Genomic DNA, 21,288 nt, shown 5'->3' with positions numbered 1-21,288 from the left:
GATGCTCTGTGGTGTGACAGCCCATCCCGTCCCTTGTGACCAGGGCAGCCCTCGCTCCCTCCAGACACGTCACCGAGGCTGGAGGCTGACATCCAAAACGTGGGGCTCCAGCCCCCAGCGGGGGCCAGCAAGTGGCAGTGCGAGGACATGGGCAGTGCTCCAGGAGGTGTTTCAAGACCCAGCGACAGCTGAGGGTGTGCCGTGATCGGTATTACGCATTTTCGTAACAGTATTGTCTTGTTTGTGTGCCTGTCCTATCGCAGCGGGTTTGTATGTTTCTGGTCCATTGACTTACAGTCGATTCTGACGTCTGCTGGTGTGGGAGAAGCGGAGGCGGTGTGTGCCCGCTTGGCAGCACTGCCAGAGCTCATTCATGGCGCTGCCAGCGCAGAAGATCGTCTAGAGAAAGTCACTTTATTTGGTGGGAATAAATAGCCTACCTCTAAACTTTGTTTTATTTGGGAGGAGCATCTGGAAGGTTTCCAGAAATTGCAGATCAACTCCGTTGGCTCCTCTTTGCTGAGGTGGTCAAAAGTCCAAAACCTTGTCTGCTTTTTCCTTTTCTATGAATAGGGATGCTAGCAGAGGAGAAATTCCTTGGGATTTGAATTAGTGTTTGCACTGTTTTGATGTGATACTTGGAGTTGAAATAAGTGTACACTCCAGTGAAATTAGTTTCTTTCTAGAGTAGGAGCAAGGCTGAGGTGCAGATTGGGCCCTCATTAACATAAATTTCTGCTAGTTTCAAGGTGTGTTGTTTCATATCGAAGACGTAGAGCAAGTATCCCATCCCTCACTTACTTTTCATCAGACTTTGGCCTGTTACATTGGGGGGTCATGAAGTTCAGTTTATTAGAAATACAGTGCAGTCATAAGGGCGACATTGCTAGAAACCCAGATGAATTCACTTACCACTGATGGAAATTAGATTCGTTTGGGTTTGGTTTTTTAAAAATTTGTTAATGGTTGTGTATGGCCAGGGAGTAGAAAAGAATGAAAGGATCTTCTCATCCTTAGATGGTTTGTATTGTCAGATAGAAGAGAAGCACAGTGTTGAATGCTAAAGCAATAACTTTGATTCTAATGAATCCTGGTCAAAACAACCACATTCCTTGTCCTTCATGTAGGTATGTACTTGAAATTAAACTTCAGAAAAAGTTTAACTGATGCAGAATCATAGCATATATATTTTTTTTTGTATTGTGTGATGTTTAGCAACACCAACATCTTATGCCGTATCTTTAGGTTTGCCATGCTACTTCGTTTTGTCTTTCAGAGAATGCAGATGGTAAATATATTTCCCCATTCCATGACATTCCTTTGTTTGCTGGACCTAAAGAGGTATGTTTTGAAACATGATTAGTTTCAAAATGCTAATAGTTTTGTTGATGTTCTTCAGATAAAAGTTTGGGTTTTAAAAGCTTTATTTTGGTACCCAACAGAGAAACGTATGGTGCTAGAAAGGACCACTCTAACCCAGACAATGCCTTACATAGAATAGGCACAATGACTACACCAGATTTTCTCTGCTGAGTTCAGTAACTTGCAGTGAAACATGATTACAGTTTATACAAGCCTAGGTGTCTCTCTTAAGTCTCTAAGTGATTGAGGGCAGGAAAATCCTCACTGTATGTTTTGATAATTCTCTGTGTTTAGGTTTGTGCTTATGTGTGCTCGAATTAATTTTCTACTATTACTGTTTTTGAATTAGCAGCTTTCTACACCTGCCATTAGAAATGTACATTTCTTTGTCGTGGATGTACAGCACACACTTGCATAACTTAATGGTGTATGTCTTTAATTCCCAAAAGGAGCATTAGAATTGGAAGCCAACACAATGCCCAGGAGAGAAGTGGTAATCACACCTTTGGAGATTCGCAGTGCAGGAGGTGCAGCTGAGCACTGTCACGTCTTGTTAGCCACCCTCCCTGGGGTTTCATTACAGCAATAATGAAACGGCTGTTTAGTCTGTCACTGATGGGAGAACTGCCAGTCTTTGGTTTAGGCTGAGGTTTGCTTATCACAGGGTGCTTGTGACACAAACAGGCTGGGAGAGTTTTAGTCGTTTTCTTGTTTTGTTGCTGAGTCTCTATGGGTGATAGGAGTGGTGCGAAAGGTCAGTAGTTTGAACATGTTCAGATGGAGACTTCTAAACTGATGAACCAATCTCTTGAATTATTAAATCCAAGAGATTAGAAATCTGAATGCAAACCTTTTTGATCAGCAGGCCCAAGTGCTCGTCAGCGGAAGAAGCAGGTCATTCAGAGTGTGATTACTAAGATGCCATGTTTATGCTATTGCTGGAAAAGCAGTGTTCATCACATGTTCCCTGGGGGCCTTGCTGTCCCTGCATCTAGAATTAAAAGTTTGTGGGAGTAGCTTATAGCCTGTAATTTTTGTCAGTAGGTTAAATTAGAGTGCAGCAGTGTCTAATTGGTGTGGAGAGACTTTTATTTTGGTGTGAAATAGCATTCCATCCAATATGGGGCATGAAGGGTGAGGAAGGAGGGAAGTCATGGTTAAGGTCTCTGTTAATTTTGCCTTGTTTGCAAGAGGATGACTTAGAGTTGCATGTTAGAGTCTTTCCATCCCCTTGTCTAAGATTTATGGACTTTATGATGGATCAATCCAACCTTATTTTTCATGCTGGTTTTGTTTATTTTGGATTGGTTTTTGTTGTCTTCAACTTTATAGAAGGATGACCTTTTAATCAGTTGAGTACAGACCTAAATTGCTGCTTAAATTTCTTGGTAGCTGGGAGAAAGTAGCTATGTCCTTGTACATTTTTTAATCTGCCTTTGTTAACGCCATGAAGGTTAGAATTTCACAATGAAACACAACTGAGTACTTACTTTTAAAAGTTATAATTTAGGCCTTTGTGCTCACAAAGGGAAGTTTCAATTGCATTTTGAAGTACTGTTGCTTGTATTGAAGTACTGTTGCTTGTGAATACGGTGTTGCTCCGTAGTGTTCTTTATATACTTCTTTACTTCACTCTTTCCCTATAGGATAAAGAAATTCCTGCAAAGAGGTCAAAGACTACTGGATCTGAGGTACTGCTAAGTTTTTTTCTTGTTTTGTGGGGTTTTTTTTCAGCTTTTTCATCTGTTTCCTTCCCAACATCACTTTCTGCAGAGTAAACTTGCTGTCACTGAATATAGTTGCCATATCTTCAAATGCAAGTATTTTAGGAGAGACTTAAAGGGATTTAATATTCTCCTCTTTGAATGGACCAGAAATGTCAGAATTCCTTTATTCATCAAGATGTTCTCGAAGGCAAACACTTATGGCAGTCTTTTGGAGGTTTGTTATGACTTTTACAGCGTAGATATGTTATCTTTTTTGCTATTGCGTTCAGAAATATTTGCAATGAAACCTCCCTTAATGAAATATTCATTATTCTGACTGTGAATAATCTTTGGTTTATATACAGAACTTCAAAAATCTAAATATGTTAGGGCAGAAACTATACTGAGTATCTGCTTTTTAGAACTGAGGTTGTGTTGTTTTCTCTACTCAGCTGGGAAGCCCAAAAGGAGAATAGCCATATCTGTAAATGGTTCAGCATTATCCAGCACTGAAGGCTAGTAGTAGCCTAGAAAACATGGAAGATCTGCTCAGGCTTTTTCTGTGAAACAGTATTTGTTTATGCAAGTGTCTTTTCCAGAATATAACGTTTTTTGCTGTGCTTTGCCTGGCATAGGCTCATCTAAAACTTAGCAAAAGAATGTAGTAGAAAAAAATGAGCCAAACTATGCTTTAAGGCCATGATATGTGGGTGGGTGGATGTGTGTCCCAACCCTTATCTTCTCCTATCTGTTTGGCTAGTCTTATTGCAAAACTGTAACTATCCATCTGATGTGAAAGAACTGTGCTAACTGTCTGGGTTCTCACAGTTTTGCAGCCAGTGTGTGGTGCACTGGTTCTTGTGCTGTACAGCAGTCCCCACACAATCCTGCACTGTTTCCTCTCCCTTTGCTCTGTGATTCATTCAAGCTACAATGCCTAAGTAATGCTTTTTTAGATTTCTTGTAGCTTGATGCCCATTTAGGTACTGTTTAGTAGATGTAGAATCATGCCTGAAAGAGGAATTATTCAGGAGAAAGAGTATGTGCTGGTAGACTTCTATCAAAAATCATAGTCTTGCAACGTCAATTCTTATTTACGGCTCCTGCTGTCAAGTCAAGTATTCTGTGTCTTAGCTGCTTATAATGACTGGTGCAAAGACATGAAGCATCTGAAACTGTTCAAAACTGCATTTGTCTGTGCTGTGAGAAGCATGGTAGTTTGTTGAAAACCATGTTTCTAGTAGCCTATGGAAATGGGAGCAAAATGCCAGTGAAGCTGAGCAGCTCTTGCTTCCTTGGCTAGTGTAGCCTCCAGATCTGTTTCACATCATTTCTGCAGTGAGACAGCTCTGGACTGTGGTTTAATAGAACTACAGAAAATGAGCAAAGGCAAATGTGCATTTCAATCCTAGCAGGCTTTTGATACAGTTACGCAAACAGATGTGCAGGCTGTAAGCTTCCTGAACATGCTTGGTCTTCCCTTAGATGAAGTGTGAGAACACCTTTTTCATCGTGATCTTTGGGATTTGAGGAGGAGAGAGAAAACGGGGATCTTTGTGTTCAGGAAAGCAGTTTCTTACACTGGGCTCCTCACCTTGTCTGATGAGAGACACATCCTTGTGTGCTTGCATGCAGGGAAAGCATAGCATAATGAGGGACTAAAAGGAAAATGAAGAATTTAATGTCATGTACTGATTTCAGAAGAGCTTTGAAGCCCTGGACTCCTTGTTCTTGTCTAGGAATGCAAAGGTTGCTATTGATACCTGGTTACTCAGTTGATCCTTGCACTGAATTTGACTGGGATTCGAAAGTGATAGTTCTTCTTGCCCTGGAAACGCGTCTTTGAAACTTACACTTTTAGTGTGGCAGTTAGTTGTTACTCTGGACAAGAACAAGCTCTCTTAAGAGTTAAATTAAGTTTGTTAAATTATGCTGGGCTGGTGTTTATCAGATTGCAGTTTAGCTATGGAAAATGAAGATAATTTTGCAAGAGTCTCTTTAGTCAGTCTAATCTACTTTAAATTGTCCTTGGTGTTCCTGATGCCAGAAAAGAAGATTTCAAAGTACAGGAGTTTCAGCTTTCAATATTTGTGGAGAATGCACATCCTGCAAGTCTGTGTCAGCTGTTTTGCAGTCTCAATTTGTAGTTTCTAAGGGAAACACTGTCATGTTTCATTATTAACTGTTTTCACTAGTTCAACCATTTTTGTAACATTTTAGACCTTCCTAAATCTCAGTTAAATTTAGCTTTTCAGACACTGCTGACAAGTGACCTTTTTGCTTTTCCAGATGGTTTTTGCTGTTTGAGGACAAGAAAGAAGTTACTTTGAGGTAGAAACTGAGCTGAAAGATGTAATATTCAGCAGTAATATAATAACAGTATATAATATATATTCAATAATATATAGCAGCTTGCAGTCAGAACCCCTGCATTGCCTTAAGCACTGCAAACACTTGGAATCCACTCCTGCCCAAGTAAATCTGTGACAGGTTTCAAAAGTTTCACATCTCTGGAAAAGCGGATGTTTCCATTAGGGTTGCAGTCAAAACTGTCAGAGCCTGACTCTTGACTATGATCTTCCTTGCCTGGCAGGAAGAAGGTTTGAAGAGGTCATCATTATCTTTTCAAGGCAGGTGTGATGTGTTGTTCCCTGCTGTGGTGAAAGGGTTTCTACTCTACTTGTCATTGTGTATCTTCAAAGTATTCACGTGTGGTGTCATTCAGAGGACCTAGGTGTTCTTTAAACTCAGTGTTTCATGTGTTGGCCCTGGTAAGGAGTCTGTCCAAGCATGTAGAGGTTATAGTCCTCTAACTTGCAGATATTCATAAGAGCATTTGGAAAAAAAAAATATAAAGAAAGAAGAACAAGACAGCTTTTGTTTTGTTGCATCCTGTGGATTGCACAGTGCTGGGGTGCCCTTGCGGACTTCAACTGAGATGCTTCTGTGAGCCAAAAAGTTCTGATTAATTAACTAGTCAGGTGAGATTTTAAGGGGTCATCAGAGTGGTTATGGAGTCTGCATAGGTGATCTGATAGAGGACCTTGAGCTTCCAGCAGTGTTCAGAACTGGTGTCAGAGATGTCATTTGGTAAAGTCAGTATGCTTCATAACAAAGGAGAAACTGTCACCATTTTCTGTGCAGAACAGGTGTGCACTTTGTGCTGACTTTGTATTCTGCCTTAGCTACAGTCTCTGTAACTGTCCTTGATGATGTTAGACAGTTTTTCAGTACATGTAACCTGGGCTACAACGTGTCCATTATGTGGTCAGGGATTTGTGTTCTAAATTTTAGGCTATCAGTGAATCTTTCACGCTGGTGCTTGAACTTACCCAGACTTTTGCTATGGATGTGTCCATTAGATGTACCCTTGCTTTGTGTTCCTGCAGGTGAACAAATGCTGAGACTAGGAGTAATCTTCACTAATCAGTCCAGTTGAAATCTACCCAGAGTATTGTTGGTTTGCTGAGAAAGTTACATCAATTATTTGATCCCACTTCACTTTCAGTAAATGGTTCCTTAAACTTGAGAAAGCCAGCGTTTCATATTTATCCATGTCAGGGTTGTACACTGTGTAGTTTTGCATGTGAATGTGTCCCATAACTGATTTATCAGAGAACATGCCTGACGTCAGTGAGATCCCTGTGTGTAAAACCTACCTGTACCTACACAGTGTTCATGATTCCCTTTCCAGTGTAACAGGAGGGAAGTACACAGTGCAGGCACTCTGCGCTTATGCTGGACATTGCATTCCTCTTTTGCTGTGTGGCATGTTAATTTATATTGGAGAAGTTCCACTTTCTTTTTGGTGTCCAGATGTTGCTGGCATCTGGTTTGTTGTTTCAATTGGCAAATACCTTATAGCAAGTGTTACATTGGAAATGCTTATAACAATGGCTACTCATTTTAAAGGAAGTTTTACACCATTTATTTCTGGATCTATTTCATGACAATCCATATTTAGCTTCTCCTTTTCCCCCCTTTTTAAAATTGTCTTTCTTCGTTTTAAATGTCAACCTTTGTTCACACTACTGCTAGACTGCAGCTTATGATTTTCATTCTTGTTAGTCCTCAGGTGCATGCTGCCATGTTCAGTTGATGGCTGATGAGAATCCCTGCCAGCTTGTAAATGAGCAGACAGGAAAAAAAGGAAATGGTAGCTGCTTTTTCTTCTCTCTTTCTTCTGGACTCAGAACTTCTCTGTGACAGTCAGCAGCTCCCAAATGCTACCTCTAGTGCTTTTAGATTTTTTTGAGTGTTCTACTACAAAAACTACCAAAGTAACTGTAAGCTTTAGCATATCTCTTGTCATGCATGCTGATGGCAAATTGCAATCTATAGAAGTTACTCTACTTCTGCTCCAAATTATCTGAACCTTTGAAGCTGAGCATTAAGGGTTGCAACCCTTAATTAAAATCATACCTATTCAAACCCCTTCCCTCAAGTGTATGAAATAAGGAACTTTGGAATGACTGGGAAAGAAACTAGTTGAACAAGAAAGGGAAAGTTAGGTAAGGAAGAATTGGTTTTGAGAGGGATATAGGGCAGTCCAGAAAGGCAGGCATCAGAAAGGTCATGGATTTTTTTTTTCCTTCTGATACTCAGGTTTCTAAAAACAACCCCAGATCAAAATGATTTATTTTCTGTAAGAATTTATACAACCAGAACTACTTGGTTTCTTTGGCCATCAGTCTTAGAGGAGAGAATGATGACTAACAGTTTACCTGGGTATAACAGTATGTGTTTTCCTTGCTTTTCTCAGTACTTGGTGTACAAATGTGCTGAAGTATTTTTGTGTATCTTTTTATCTTTCTGTGGTTTTCTTTAATATCAAAAACCAAAACCAGTTTCTATTTTCTGTGTGAAAGACATTTTTGTTTGTCTCAATAAAAACTATATCACGATACATTAAAAATTATGTTCAGCTGAAATGGAATGCAGTAAGGTGCCAAGAAATGTTAAAGACAACACCCCAATAAAGCAAACAGTTACAACGTACATGAGTTCCCATGTAATCTACTTAGGGTGTAGTTATTAGGAAATGAAGGGTATAATTTAGACATACTAGTTGTTCTTACTGATGCAATTTTCTGCTGATTTTCTTATGCAGTTGTAGGAATTAGGAAATGTACTTTTGACTTCTCTGAGCAAGTAGATTCCACACCTCCCCTGCCCCCATCACCTCTTCAAGGTACAATAGAGTTTGAGTACAAATACCTGTCTTGTGTTAACATTGACCTGAAGTCAAACAAGCTGTGCAGTATCCTGGGTTGAGTGTTCTCTGGGCTCTTCAGCTCCCTTTCCCTAGCAGATGGCTTCTGTCCCTTCTTCTAAAACTGGGACAGTTTCCTCCTCTTTCCTTGCATGCTCCAGGTATACTGTCCTGAGGAAGCTGTCAGCCAGCGGAGTTGACATGAGGCTACCTGGAGGAACTCTTCCTTCAGGCCTGTTGCACACTTGACTCTCATGAAGCAGGGTCCCTTCTACGTGAGGGACTTGCAGAGCTGGGTAAAATTTGGACTGCAGTGATCTCACAGGCAGGCCAGTTGACTGCTGTTAAATGGTAAACTGCAGTTAAATGGTAAACTTTGCAAACAATAGTTTTTATTTAAAAAGAGATCTTTTTTCTGTGGTTTGAAGGTATGTCAAATGGGCTGTTGAAACAGTCTTGCCATTGCTTGAGGGGTTAGAAATGCTTACTTAGTGGGTTGGTGAGGTGGATTTTTTATTTTACTGATTTAAGATAAAAATATCAATTACCATATGCGTTCACCAGCCAAAACTAACCACTGAATGACACATGCAGATGGTTATCTGTGAAGACAGGTGGTGTCTTGACAATTGCATTTCTGTTTTCAGCTGAGGCAGGGACAGTTTTCAGCAAGAGGTAGGGGACAACTTTCAAGTGGTTATAAAGAATAGATGCTTGGTCTGGGAAAAAAAAGAGTGGTGGAAACATTCCTGTGTGATACTTAGTCAAGGAGGAAAACAAGATAAGAAAGAGGAGGGAAAAAAATCCTAAAAACCTAGGTAGTCTACTTCTCTTTCAATCTGTCAAAATATCTACTATATGCTCTGCTTTCCACATGAGTGAATCTAGTCTTACCACTGTGAAAATTTGATTGTCCTATAAATAAAACTTTTTATTTTTAAATGTAAACGCTGAATGAAGTCATTACTCTTTTGTAAATGCTTGTGGGAGCTTAGCATTAGAGAAAGTACTTTTGGGGATGTTTTTTATTTTGCATACAAATTAATCTGTTAGGCTGTCACATTTAAGACTCTTGGCAATTCATGTTTGATACCACAAATTATGAGGGCCTGGTCTTCAAGCTGAGTTGGATCCAAGTGGTTTTTTGAGAGCAGCATTGCATTTATTTCAGTCCAGTGTAGTCCAGCCCCAACAGTTGATTTGGTGAAGGCCTGGACTAACTGTTGACTAATTAAAATCTCAAAATCAGGCATAGAGGCTGCTGAACCCTTTGCATTCTACATGGTCAGGAAAGCATATGGCAGCATCTAAAAAAAAAAAATACAGGACTGTGGTGGAGGGGAAGACATCCTGTATAATTCCAGTAGTTTGTAAGTTTTCTGCCTGTAGCTACCAGTCAGAGCAATTATTTGAGCTGCTTGGCAGTTCCCTAAGAGTTTCTTGTCAGTGCTGGCTTTTATACTGTGCATTTCTCTTTTCCAAGTGTTTCCCAGATGGATGTGCAGACTTTATTTGGCTCTTTTCCAACCCTTCTCTTACCTGCTCATGCATGTATGTTGCTTTGTTCTGTCTGCTTGTTTGGTGTTGACATTTTTGGACCCTCTTTACTTGTGTTTGAACAGTTCTTGTATACATAAGGTGTATTTTATGAAACTGAGACTTATCTGAAACCTTTCTCTTTTTTTTTTTAAGTCTTTTTTTATTTGGTCATGACCTGATTGAGAGAAGTGATTCCATCTGACATACCACTGATTGCAGTATGGGCACATTACTCATGGATGGCAAATATAATTAAAATTTATTGGGAATTGGCTGTCAGTATTGTGCACAGCTTGTGATCTCATAGTAGAAATGCTGAGTGACAGTTGGGATTTTCCTTTGCTTTCTTACTTTCCACATTCCAGATTTGTTTGGGAAGAGATGGTTATAGAACCATTGGAATTACTTTAATCAGACTGTGACATTGACCCTGGTAATGCTATTTGTTTGTTGCAGCTGCACAGTGCAAGGAGAAGAAATACAAATATTTAAGGGTTCACTGGAGCCTTAATTGTGGTGTAGTTAAAGAGTCAGTGCAAGTCTTCACTTGGTTCAATATAAATACTTTTTCGTAAGAATTTCTGCAAAAACATGTTGTGTCTTTATTGACCTGTTGTGATTGCTAATACCAATGTGAGTTTTCCTTGGCTGTGAAGAGATGTCCCAGACAATGTGATAATTTGGGGTTATTGTAGTAGTCTAAAACAGGTTGTAGACCTTGCTTGATGGTTTTTTTTTAATTGCTAGTTACCCAATTCAGTAATACTCCCCTCCTTGGTAGTGCTTAACTCAGCTTCATAAAAAGAAATCTTATGGCAGTTACACAGAATTTTTATCTTTGGAAACTGTTGCTTTAACCTCCTCAATAAGAAGGTGTAGACTGCTTATTTTTCTTCTAAAAACATGAAAGTTTATATGTTTATTGGGTTTTTTCCTTCCACACTGCCTTCTTAAAAAACTTCAATTTTGTTTCTGTTAGGAAGAAGGCTGACACAAATGTGAGGTGTCTGTGTCCATGTCCTTCCTCTACCATCACTTTTGGATTAGTATTGGCTCACTTGAACCAGATTTGACTGAGAATCAGAAGTGTCATTTGCTTGAGTTTTTAAAAAATAATAAGGCAAAAGAGGAGGGCCTGAAAGGATAAATCTTGGGAGGAAAAAACCCAAAACATTGTCCTTTCCACTGCTCAAGGGAAGCTAACTGTCTTGTAGAAACATTTAATCCTCTTTGACTAGTAGACTGAACCACTGCCTTGTGGCAAACCATTCCATGGACATTCTGAACATTTTGTGAAGGGCAATATTGACATGGGAACAAAAAGCATCAGGTGTATTTCCATTGCTTTTTATTGTCCATATTCTTAAAGGAGTGAGGTGAATAAAGGATGAACCATGGAGGTTAAATTAAAGGAACTGTATAAATAAAAGTGGCTGTAACAGAGAAATGTGAGGTATGTTGCTGCTGAATGCACAGGAGAGAATTTGTGTTACTGTAAAATACTAATTGCCAAGTGGAATTTATTTTCAGTTCGGTCACTATTTTTTGTTTTAGGTCCTGTTTAATATGATTGTAGAAGTGCCTCGTTGGACTAATGCAAAAATGGAGGTAATTAAGAAAAATGCCTTGATTTATTTTGTATTTATGGAAGTTGCAACAATGCAGTGGCTTCCGGTAGGCAGAGTTCAATCACAGTTTGGACTTCTCTTTGCACATCAAAATGTTCTCTGTTGGAAAATTAGTTTGAAGTGGTGCATATGCTTTCCTTGCAATTCTAAAAAGTGTTCAGCTTGTAATTATTTTCTTAGTGGAAACAGGAAAAGCAAGTGGGCACTATTCCTTGACAACCTTCTGACTTCAGAGTGCAACATATCTGCAGCAGAGTCCTGGAGTATTGACTTTTAGTATGTTTTCCAGCATTTGGACTAACTCTTGTTTGCTTATGGAGCATTCCACTGAGATGATTTAATTAATCATTTCCACTGCATAGCATGCTAGGCCAGATTGCAACTAAAAAAGTATTTCCTTATGACAAAAACAAATATTTGGGGACTTCACTGATTGAAAGTATGAACTCCTGCAGGGAGACGTTTTACAAGTAGTAAAATCATCTGTAGTGTTTGTGAAACAGAAAATCTCACCAGGATATGTCCTGTCTTCCTGAACATTTGTATTCATTTTAGGGATGCTTCCCAAATGCTTTTAAGGAAGCTTGTGGTTTAGCTGTTAACTCTTGTAATTATTGAAAATAATACCAAAGAACCTCCTTAGCCTGTTATTTGGGAATTTTTTCTCCTTTCTCTGCCATCACAGCTGTTGCTCTTCAAGCAGGGTTACCTCAGATATTTACCCTTTATTTTGAGCTCATGATTTATTGTGGCAGCTGAGTTCTGTTTTGCATGGGATCCCTTTGACAATGTTACTTGAACTCTGTCTAAAGCTCAGATTGCTCTCCCTCTGCTTCTTTCAGCACATTATGTCAAGGGTAGAAAAATTTGTCCTGTTAGGTTTAGAAATCATTTGTTTTAGACTTCTTGAGTTTGATGGAGGAGGCTAGATGTAGTTCACCATTATTTAACTTTTAATATCCTTAAAATTTGCTGCATCGATCATTAAGGCAGTTATCTTGCCTTGCCATTGTGTCCTGGCAGTGGTTCTGTCCAGACTATGGTAAGCTGCTAATACCTGCTATTACCAGATCTTGTCTGCTGATTTCTCCTCACATGCAATGGAGACTGCAGAGCATTAAGCCTTGCATTAGGATGAATATTACCCACTGTTACATTTCTCCAACAAATTTCCTGCTCATTGTCTTGTCATATTTCTGTTCTTCTTCCCTTGCTGCTCTCAGTTGCTCCTCTTTGTCCCAGTTTCAACGAACAAAAAGCATTGCTGAGTTCTACTTCTGTCCGTGTCCCAGGTGGCATATTTGGTCTCTTCACTGGTCATTTATGACCAGAAGCAGGTAGAATCCAGTGTGAAGCCAGAAATGCGTGAACTTTCATCTTAGCTCTTCATGAGGGTTTGCTTTTGAATGAGTATATATTATTGGCAGGTTGGTGTGGTTCAAAAAGGTGGAATTCCTTTGGGATGGCTTTGGTGATGGTGCTTCAGGTAAAGGACAGGGATATGAATATGGACTGAGGGCTGTATGCTTTTGCAGGGAAGCTATGCACCACTTGAGTGTAATCACTTGAGCCTGTGACAAATGTTTTGCCATTCAGATGAGTGTTTGTAAGCAAGAGCCAAGCTAATGTGGGTTGGACTGTGGTGTGGAGTGTCAAAAGGTGGTTACAGTGTGAATTAGTTGTGGTGGGTAACTCAGGCGGTGGCTGTATGTGTGTGGTTTGTGTATGGGCTCTGGGGAAGATGTTACTGTTAAAAACTGTAGTGTAGCTCTTCTCTCAGTGCTTTTTTAGGAATAAGAATGCCCTCTTCAAATGGTAGCTTAACTTGTTCCAAATCTGCATTAAGTTGGCATTTGGTGACTATGAGGAACTTGTGCTTGTGAAAATGCATTTGTATGCTGAGAGGTGATGGAAAGAAGGGGTGTTTGCAATTGGAGAGCAAGGAGCAGAAAGCAGGAACATGAAGCATTTCCTCTGTGGCTGTCAAAGGCCCTGTTGTTGGAAGATGTTGTGCCACCATTTGTCTGTTGAACTTATCTATAAAGTGCAAGAGCTTCTGACTTAAGTTACAGTAATTTCATGAATACAAGCCGCACGGAGTATAAACCGCACTCCCGGTGCGTTGACAATAAATAAGCCGCACCCGAATATTAGCCGCACTTTCGTTCGTAGCGAGGATCCATGTGCAACTTTCACAAATTTGCCAATTAGTAACAGGATCGCAGCATAGCGGGGTTTACTGGCTCGGGGCAGGGCCAGGCAGGCTCGGCCCACTCATGGTTGCCGACAGGGCCAGGTGGCCCAGCTCAGCGCCACGGCTCGGTGGGGCCGCTCAGGGCCGGCTGGGCGGTGTTACCGCCACCACCGCCAGGCTCGCTCATCTCCCCCTCTTGTCTGCACCACCGCCACCACGTTTGCTCGCCTTGGCCGGCACTGCAGGCCCCTGCGCCGCCGGGCTCCTCCACACTGCTGGCCCCGGTTCTGCTGGGCTCCACTGCACTGTTAGCCCCGGTTCTGCTGGGCTTCCCCACGCAGCCGGGCAGCCCCGCCCGCCGAGCTTCCCGCTTCTGCCATGCTCCCCTGTGCAGCCGGGCTCCCCTGCACTGCTAGCCCCGGTTCTGCCGGGTGCCCCCCACACCGCTGGCCCTGTCTCTGCCAGGCTTTCCCACCTCTACCAGGGCTGGCTGGGCTCCAGCTTGGCTTTGGGCTGCCATGGGCTCTCACTTCCGTTTTGGCAGCTTTTAGAATATTGTTAATATATTAGCCGCCCCGAAATGCTAGCCACACTTCCGGGTTTCCACCAAAATTTTGGTGAAAATGGTGCAGCTTGTATTCGTGAAATTACTGTACTTTCAATTTTTATGTTTGACCATTGCAGTCTCCTTAGAAATTTATTACTTTCTCTTCCAGATTCATTTTTTTCTTGCATACTTTACAGCATTATTTAATACTTTAATAAGCTGCTTTTTGAATATGACCCTTGAGATTCAGAGTGAGGCTGTCATACTTTTAATAATCCTCAAACCACAAGCATGTGCTGCCAGATGGGTTGGATGTGGAATGAATTGCTTTGCGTTTTAACATTCTCCTTCTCTCTTTCCTTCTCCCTACCCCCCACCCTTTTTCACGATCTGCTTAGATTGCCACTGAGGAGCCGTTGAATCCCATTAAACATGATATAAAGAAAGGCAAGCTTCGATATGTGGCAAATATCTTTCCTCACAAGGGTTATATATGGAATTATGGTGCCTTCCCACAGGTAACATTTTTGTTATAATGGTGAAAGTTTTCTGTCTTCTCTGTAAATTGCCTTGTAAATTTTGGATACTACCTGAATGCAAATCAGCTGAAAGGGGGGTGATTCTCTTTGATACATTTGTAAACTAGGATTTTTTTATGTTGAACTTTATTGTGTCCATAAATTTTTATCAGAATTTGGGTGTGGAAGTAAATATGAGCTGCTTTCTGGAATGAGTTAAATGATCAAGAAATCTCAAATCTTTAGTCTGTGTCTTTGTACTGTAGTGACAGAATTAAACTTCATTCAAGAATACTTTGTCAAATAGACCTTTTCTGCTTAAACAAGGTATTTATTTAAAAACTCATTTAGGATTTTCATGTACTGCAACTTAAATTTTAATTGGGATTTCTTAATATCTTTAGCAAAGGGCTGTTCTTTTTTAGATTAAATGTCAGCTGCCTTCCTTAACTTTTCTCTGAACTGCGACTTTACTGATATTCAAAACTTTGAGCCTTGAAAAAGCCCAACTAATGGCTGAAATTTTGAGCATAATGAAAAGTTTTAAACTTTTGTGAATAACACTTTAGACTTAGTTAGTACTGAAGAACATGATGGAGTTTGAAAAGTGTAATTTATTTTCTTTGCACTTAACTGTATAAGCAATGAAAGTTGAGTCCCAAAAATCTGCTTACATGTTTGATCCTTGGAGAGGAGCTACTAGGCAGGTGCTCAAAACCAGCACCTGCTGTATACTTCAGTCAACAGTGTCAGTAGACCAAGTTTCCAACAGCAGTGTCAGTAGACCAAGTTTCCAAGTAGATATACAGTAATTTCATGATTATAATCTGCACCATTTTGACTAAAATTTTGGTCCGAACCCAAAGTGCGGCTTATAATCGGGTGCGGCTTATATATGGACAAAGAACAAGAAGTTGCTGTCTTAGTTTGGAGGACAGGTGTCTGCTAAGAAAGGCAGGAACCTCTCTTTGAAATGGAGAATGTAAACCCCCTCCTTCCAAATTATCATAATTTTGGAATCAAGGGGCTTTCAGGCAAAGATAGGGGAATTAGGAGTAGCAGTTCTTTACCAGGGAAATTAAAATAGAAAAATAGAAATACAGTACTACAAAGAACAAACCCCAAAACCTGACACCCCATCAGGCAGGGTGTTGGTAGCAGTCCCATTAAATGGTGGCTGCATCCTCCTGCAGTGACAGATGTGATTCAGTTGAAGCAGTGCTCCTGCAGAAGGTGCAGTTTCCCTCCGGAGGTCCAGTGGAGAAAGGGGCTACATTAGTGTCCCAAAACCTCTGTTTTTATTTTGGTAAGAAATGTTGGGCTCTTCCCCCTGGCTGGAGCAACTCCCAATGGGATGCAGTTATTTTATCAGTCACACAGTGGGACTCAATGGGCCATTAGCAGAAAATGACTTTCTAGAGGAAGGAGGTGTTGTAAAAAGATAAAAACAATGCCCTACCTGGTTTCAATGGATGGCCCATTAGCAGAACATCTCCCACAGAGATAAGGATCACTGCCCCCACCCTCAACATATGATGATAGAATAGATACCTTCTATCACACTCTGTATTGTAATGTGCGGCTTATAATCAGGTGCAGTTTATATGTGGACAAAGAACGAAAAGTTGCTGACACCCTGAAGTGCGGCTTATAATCAAGTGTGGCTTATAATCGTGAAATTACTGTAGTTGGAAACCAGCAATTCCATTTAACGTTTTGAAATTACAGTAATTTCACGACTGTAAGGCGCACCGGATTATAAGGCGCACTTCCGGGTGTTGGCAAATTTCCGAACTTTGTCCATGTATAAGGTGCTCTGGACTATAAGGTGCACTTTTTTGCAGCAAGGATCTACATGCAACAAAGTAACAAATTAGTAACGGAATCACGCAATCGTGGGGTTTACTGGCTCGGCTTGGGGCCAGATTGCCCCACCTCAGCGCTGCTGCCGGGGCCGGGTGGGCTCGGCTCGGCTCAGGGCTGCTGCGGGCTCACACTTCCAGGTTGGCAAATTTCCGAACTTTGTCCCTATATAAGGCGCACTGGACTATAAGGCTCACTTCTGGGTTCAGACCAAAATTTTAATCAAAAGGGTGTGCCTTATACTTACGAAATTGCTGTAATATGTTCCTTAGTGTAAAACCAGAATTATTTGAAAATGTGAATATTTTCCTGAAAACGTGCATTATTTTGAACTTAGTATACTTTCCTCAGCAGGAATGTTTGGTATCCCTTGCTACCTGGTGAGCTGGGGACAACTGAACATAATTGTCATTTTTAATTTCTACTATGTTAGAGAGAGTATTTGCTATCATAGCAGAAGTTGCTATGCTGTCCAGAGAACAATACTATTCCTACCTTCTAACCTAGAGGTGAAGAGTTGTGTTTGGTCAGAGGAGTAGTACTGGTATAATGTAGCCCTAAATTAAAAGCACTTTGGAAGGATGAGAGAACACAGTCTTAAGCTGTGCCAGGCGAAGTTTAAGCTAGGCATTAGAAAAAAATTTTTGCAGGAAGACTAATTGGGTGTTGGAATGCACTGCCCAGGGAGGTGGTGGAGTCACTGTCCCTGGAGGTGTTTAAAAAAAGACTGGACATGGCACTTGGTGTCATGGTTTAGTTGATGAGGTGATGTTAGGTCATAGGTTAGACTTTATGATCTCCAAGGTCTTTTCCATCCAACCTGGTTAATTCTGTGAAGAGTACTGGAAAAATAAGTACTGAGTTAAAATTCTCTCTTGATTTCACTTCATCAGTTTTTTGGTAATGATTCTGCTACCTAAACACCTAAGCATATTTGTTTCACCATTTTGCCTTCCAGTCAAGTTCTCAAGGACAAGGTTGTGGTGGAGTTACAGTCACAGACAGTAGGAACTAGTACTGTAACTCCTTGGAATAGAAAGTTTTCTATAATCTTTTCAACAATACTTAATGGAACTCACAATACGTAACAGAAAAGCTTCTCAACTGTGAATGAGTTACTCTTTACTCGTCAGTAAAAGTAAGAACAAGTACTTGTGTAGTAATTAAGTTAGTATAACTTGCTTGTGCAGTTGTCAGAGCAGGGGTTTAAACTTGCCTCTTTGGTCTAAAACTCTTAGCTGTCCTTTGAAATGTACATGTCTTAAAATACTCAAATATTTCCTACCTAAATATGAAATCTTTAAAAAGCTTATTGGGTGCTGACAAATCTATGCGTAGGAGTGTGGTTAGCTCAAAGCTTAGATGTTTTAGGAAACAACTTATGTTAATATCATGATATTTAACAAGTATAACAAAAATGTAATTATAAGATGTCCTAGCTTCATCCCACTATCACTAGCAACTAGAAAAATCCATATTCAGGGTCCTCTGGTGCCTTAATCACTGCAGTTGGGTAATGTGTATCTGTTGAGTCATTGACACATGAAAAATACGTCTTCAGTAATCCTCATTACATTTGTCCTGAGTATGAGTTACTCAGTGTCAGTCTGCTGGCTGTTTATTTTTTCTGTTGCCATTGAGCAAACATGTTCTCAGAAAATTGAGGTTTTTATTGTTGCTTTTGCTAATCTTTGTAATTTAGTGGTAAGGTGAGTTGTAATTGCAGTTCAGCTGGTAACTAGTTCTCTTTCCCCTGGCAGACCTGGGAAGATCCAAACCATACGGATAACATTACAGGATGTTGTGGGGATAATGATCCTATTGATGTTTGTGAAATAGGTACAAAGGTTTGTATTTATCAGGATTAATTTAATTTATCAAGGTTAATTTAATAGTTTGGTAGCAACTTTTGAAAGAGAAGGTCAGATGAAAAGCAAGAAAAAACGTGTTAATAATGTTAGAGACTGACAAAAGTATCAATAGGGGATCTAAGGAGACAATAATAGGTAAGGAAATGGTGGATTTTTAAAAAGGAGGGCAGAAAGTAGGATTTGGTAGTCTTTGTACTGGTTAAAGGGGAAATAAAAGAACAACATCCTGAAGTTGTGTAGCTGGACAGAAACTTTTGGGTGAAGGAGGTGAGGGTTAAGATTTTTGGAGAAAGAAAAGATTTGTTCCTTTTCTTTCCCTGTTAGCAGTATTGGAGTTAGGAATAGGTTGCTGAAAGATGAGGAAATATGACAGCATCATGCACATTAGAATTACCAAGTCAGACCCACAGAGGAAGTATGTTTGAGTTTTCTCATGGTGCAAACAGAAGTAGATCCTCTAGAGAAGACAGGAACCTGCTGCAGTGCTGCAGAGTTTCGAGTCATGGAGTGGATGAATGACAAAGAGGTGCAGCAAACACCATTAGTAGGTATAAAGGAGACGTTAAGCTCAGTGAAAGAAAATTCTACATACCTAGAGGCGGCAGAGAATGGAGCAATGCTGTGTATCAAAAATGGGGTTATGAAATGGATGAGTTTGAAGGAGGGATCTCTTAGGATATTTAGGTAAGAGGAAATTTAATTGGTGACCTCAGTGAAAGTGGCTTTATTTGGGGTAAGAAACCTAAAGATTAATTTCAAGGGATCCAGAAAGAATTAAAGAGGAAATATTAGCTGGTACAGAGAAGGTTCCAAAGAAAATGCAAAAATTTTTGTTTTGGTATTTCTGGGGGAATGCTATGTGTTTATATGTGTATATTAGAGTCCAGAGGAAGGAATAGCAAGACAGTAATTAGGACCCTGAGCTCAGAAAGTAGAGAGTCAAGGGACAGGAAGAAGTTTAAAAATGAGTGTGAGACACTTCTGACTTGCAGTTTGGAGGGAATACCAAGAAAGTGTGAGGGAACTAGGATAAAAGGGGAAGGAAAAAAATTTTGGCTACTTGTCTGCTTAAATAAGGTTTGCAGATCTATCTTGCAATTCTGTTAAGCCTGCTGGTCAGAAATGTAAAACTATTATTTTTTTAATGTAAAAGAGAAATCCTATGTGTTGTTTTCCAAATCTTTGTGGCATTATGTTCTGTTTCAGATTCGTTCTTCTGGTGAGATTGTTCAGGTGAAGGTCTTGGGTGTTTTAGCTCTTGTTGATGAAGGAGAGACAGATTGGAAGATAATTGCCATCAGTGCAGATGACCCAGAAGCTCAGAAAATCCGTGGCAAGTATTTTTGTCTTTTTAATGCGGTTATATCAGAAACTCATACAGCAGAATGGTACCTGAGTTTAGGCACCCCAGGATAAGAAGAGGCAGACAGTGGAAAGGCAAGGCTTTTCATTTTTTTTGTTGTTTAGGTGTTTTCTTCAAGGAGGCACACTTTCACACTAAACTTCTAAAATGGTTTGCTTGGACTTGAAAGAGAACATCATACAGAAATTTTTTTGACTTCTGAAACACAACTGCCTTAGAAAGTGATCTCCAATAATTACAGGCTTACATCCTATGTAACAGTGCTTATTTATCCACTCTACATTATGTAGAACACCACTGTTTTCCTTTTTGAGAGAGTTTGTTGCTTTTATATTTGCAGGCATTGTGTTGCATTCTGAAAAGTAATTTCCAATGTCTTGCCACTTTTAAGAGGATAGCTTCCAGAATTTGTTGCTTGAACAATTAGGTTTCACCTTTTAGCTTTGAAAATTTGTGAAGTAAACTGCTAATGCAACTCACCCCAATCAGTCTTGATGATGTCTAGTTGTGTAGGGGGAAATATCCTGCTCAGACTTGTCCTCCCTGTGATCAGTTTTCTGGTATCCAAATGAAACTTGAGTACTGAAGTGTGACCACGTGAATAGCACATGAAGTGTAATTCTGATGAGTTAAAACTGCAGGAAGTTTTTATAGCATGGGTAAAGTGCAGTTTTTCTATGGGTAAATGGAGGTCTGCTTCCTCAAATGGAATGTTACTGGGAAACGTGAGAGTTAAGTGAAGAGGTTTGTCTAAAAGTGATTGTTAGGAGATCAAAAACCATGCCATCAGGTATGTACAATGAGAGCCTGCTCTTCATTGGTAAGGGGGCACCAAGGTGCAGGTTGGCCTTTCTGTAGGAATAGAGCAATCCAGTAGCGTTTTAAGGAAGTGTGTTTCTCAGCCATTGAGGTTTTTTCATGGTTTCTGAATGTAAAGTGTATCACTGGAGTAGTCCTTCATTCTCAGTTTTCTTGCAGGTTACTTTCACATGGAGAATACTTGACTTGTGGGGAAAGAAGGGGAGAAGAGGAGATGAGGAAAAGGAAACTCTTGGGTTGATGCTGATTAAAATCATTGGGCAGATGAATTACTGCATAGTGTTTATGACTCTTTAACTACTTTGACAGTTAGAGATTAAGAAGTTCAGCTTAAGGAAAGAGTAAGTAATAGTTTGCTGTTAATGTCAGTATCAATTTAAATTACTCTGTAATGTGCAGCAAAATGCAATATAAGTGTCAATAGTTAAAAGAAAAGTGAACTGCACTTCATTTCTAGACACTGTTCTGCTTAAAGACTTACCTTTTCTCCCTGGCAATTTCTGGGAGAATGTGGTCATAAAAGTGGATGAGAGAATTCAGAAGGAGTCCATTAAGCAGGGGCAAAACTGTGGCATTTTATTCCAATATTATTTATTATTTGAGGTTAACTATCTGTATTTGAAAGTGCTCTCTTTTGTTTTTTTTAATTTGGTTTTGGTTTTTTTC

The 21,288-nt window shown here is 40.0% G+C and overlaps 1 protein-coding gene across 1 annotated transcript in view; it reads left to right on the top strand.

Moving 5' to 3' along the window:
- Positions 1–21,288, top strand: part of PPA2 (inorganic pyrophosphatase 2) — a 37,484-nt gene that overhangs the window by 496 nt on the left and 15,700 nt on the right. The window contains exons 2-7 of the mRNA XM_033059444.1: positions 1,277–1,341; positions 3,009–3,053; positions 11,374–11,427; positions 14,587–14,706; positions 18,330–18,416; positions 19,647–19,773. Of these exons, the coding sequence (XP_032915335.1) occupies positions 1,277–1,341; positions 3,009–3,053; positions 11,374–11,427; positions 14,587–14,706; positions 18,330–18,416; positions 19,647–19,773 (498 nt within the window). The remainder of the gene's footprint in view (positions 1–1,276; positions 1,342–3,008; positions 3,054–11,373; positions 11,428–14,586; positions 14,707–18,329; positions 18,417–19,646; positions 19,774–21,288) is intronic.

This window comes from Catharus ustulatus, chromosome 5 (genome assembly GCF_009819885.2).
Source record: "Catharus ustulatus isolate bCatUst1 chromosome 5, bCatUst1.pri.v2, whole genome shotgun sequence".
NCBI classification, from domain to species: domain Eukaryota; kingdom Metazoa; phylum Chordata; class Aves; order Passeriformes; family Turdidae; genus Catharus; species Catharus ustulatus.
This window is presented reverse-complemented; position numbering and strand designations above follow the sequence as displayed.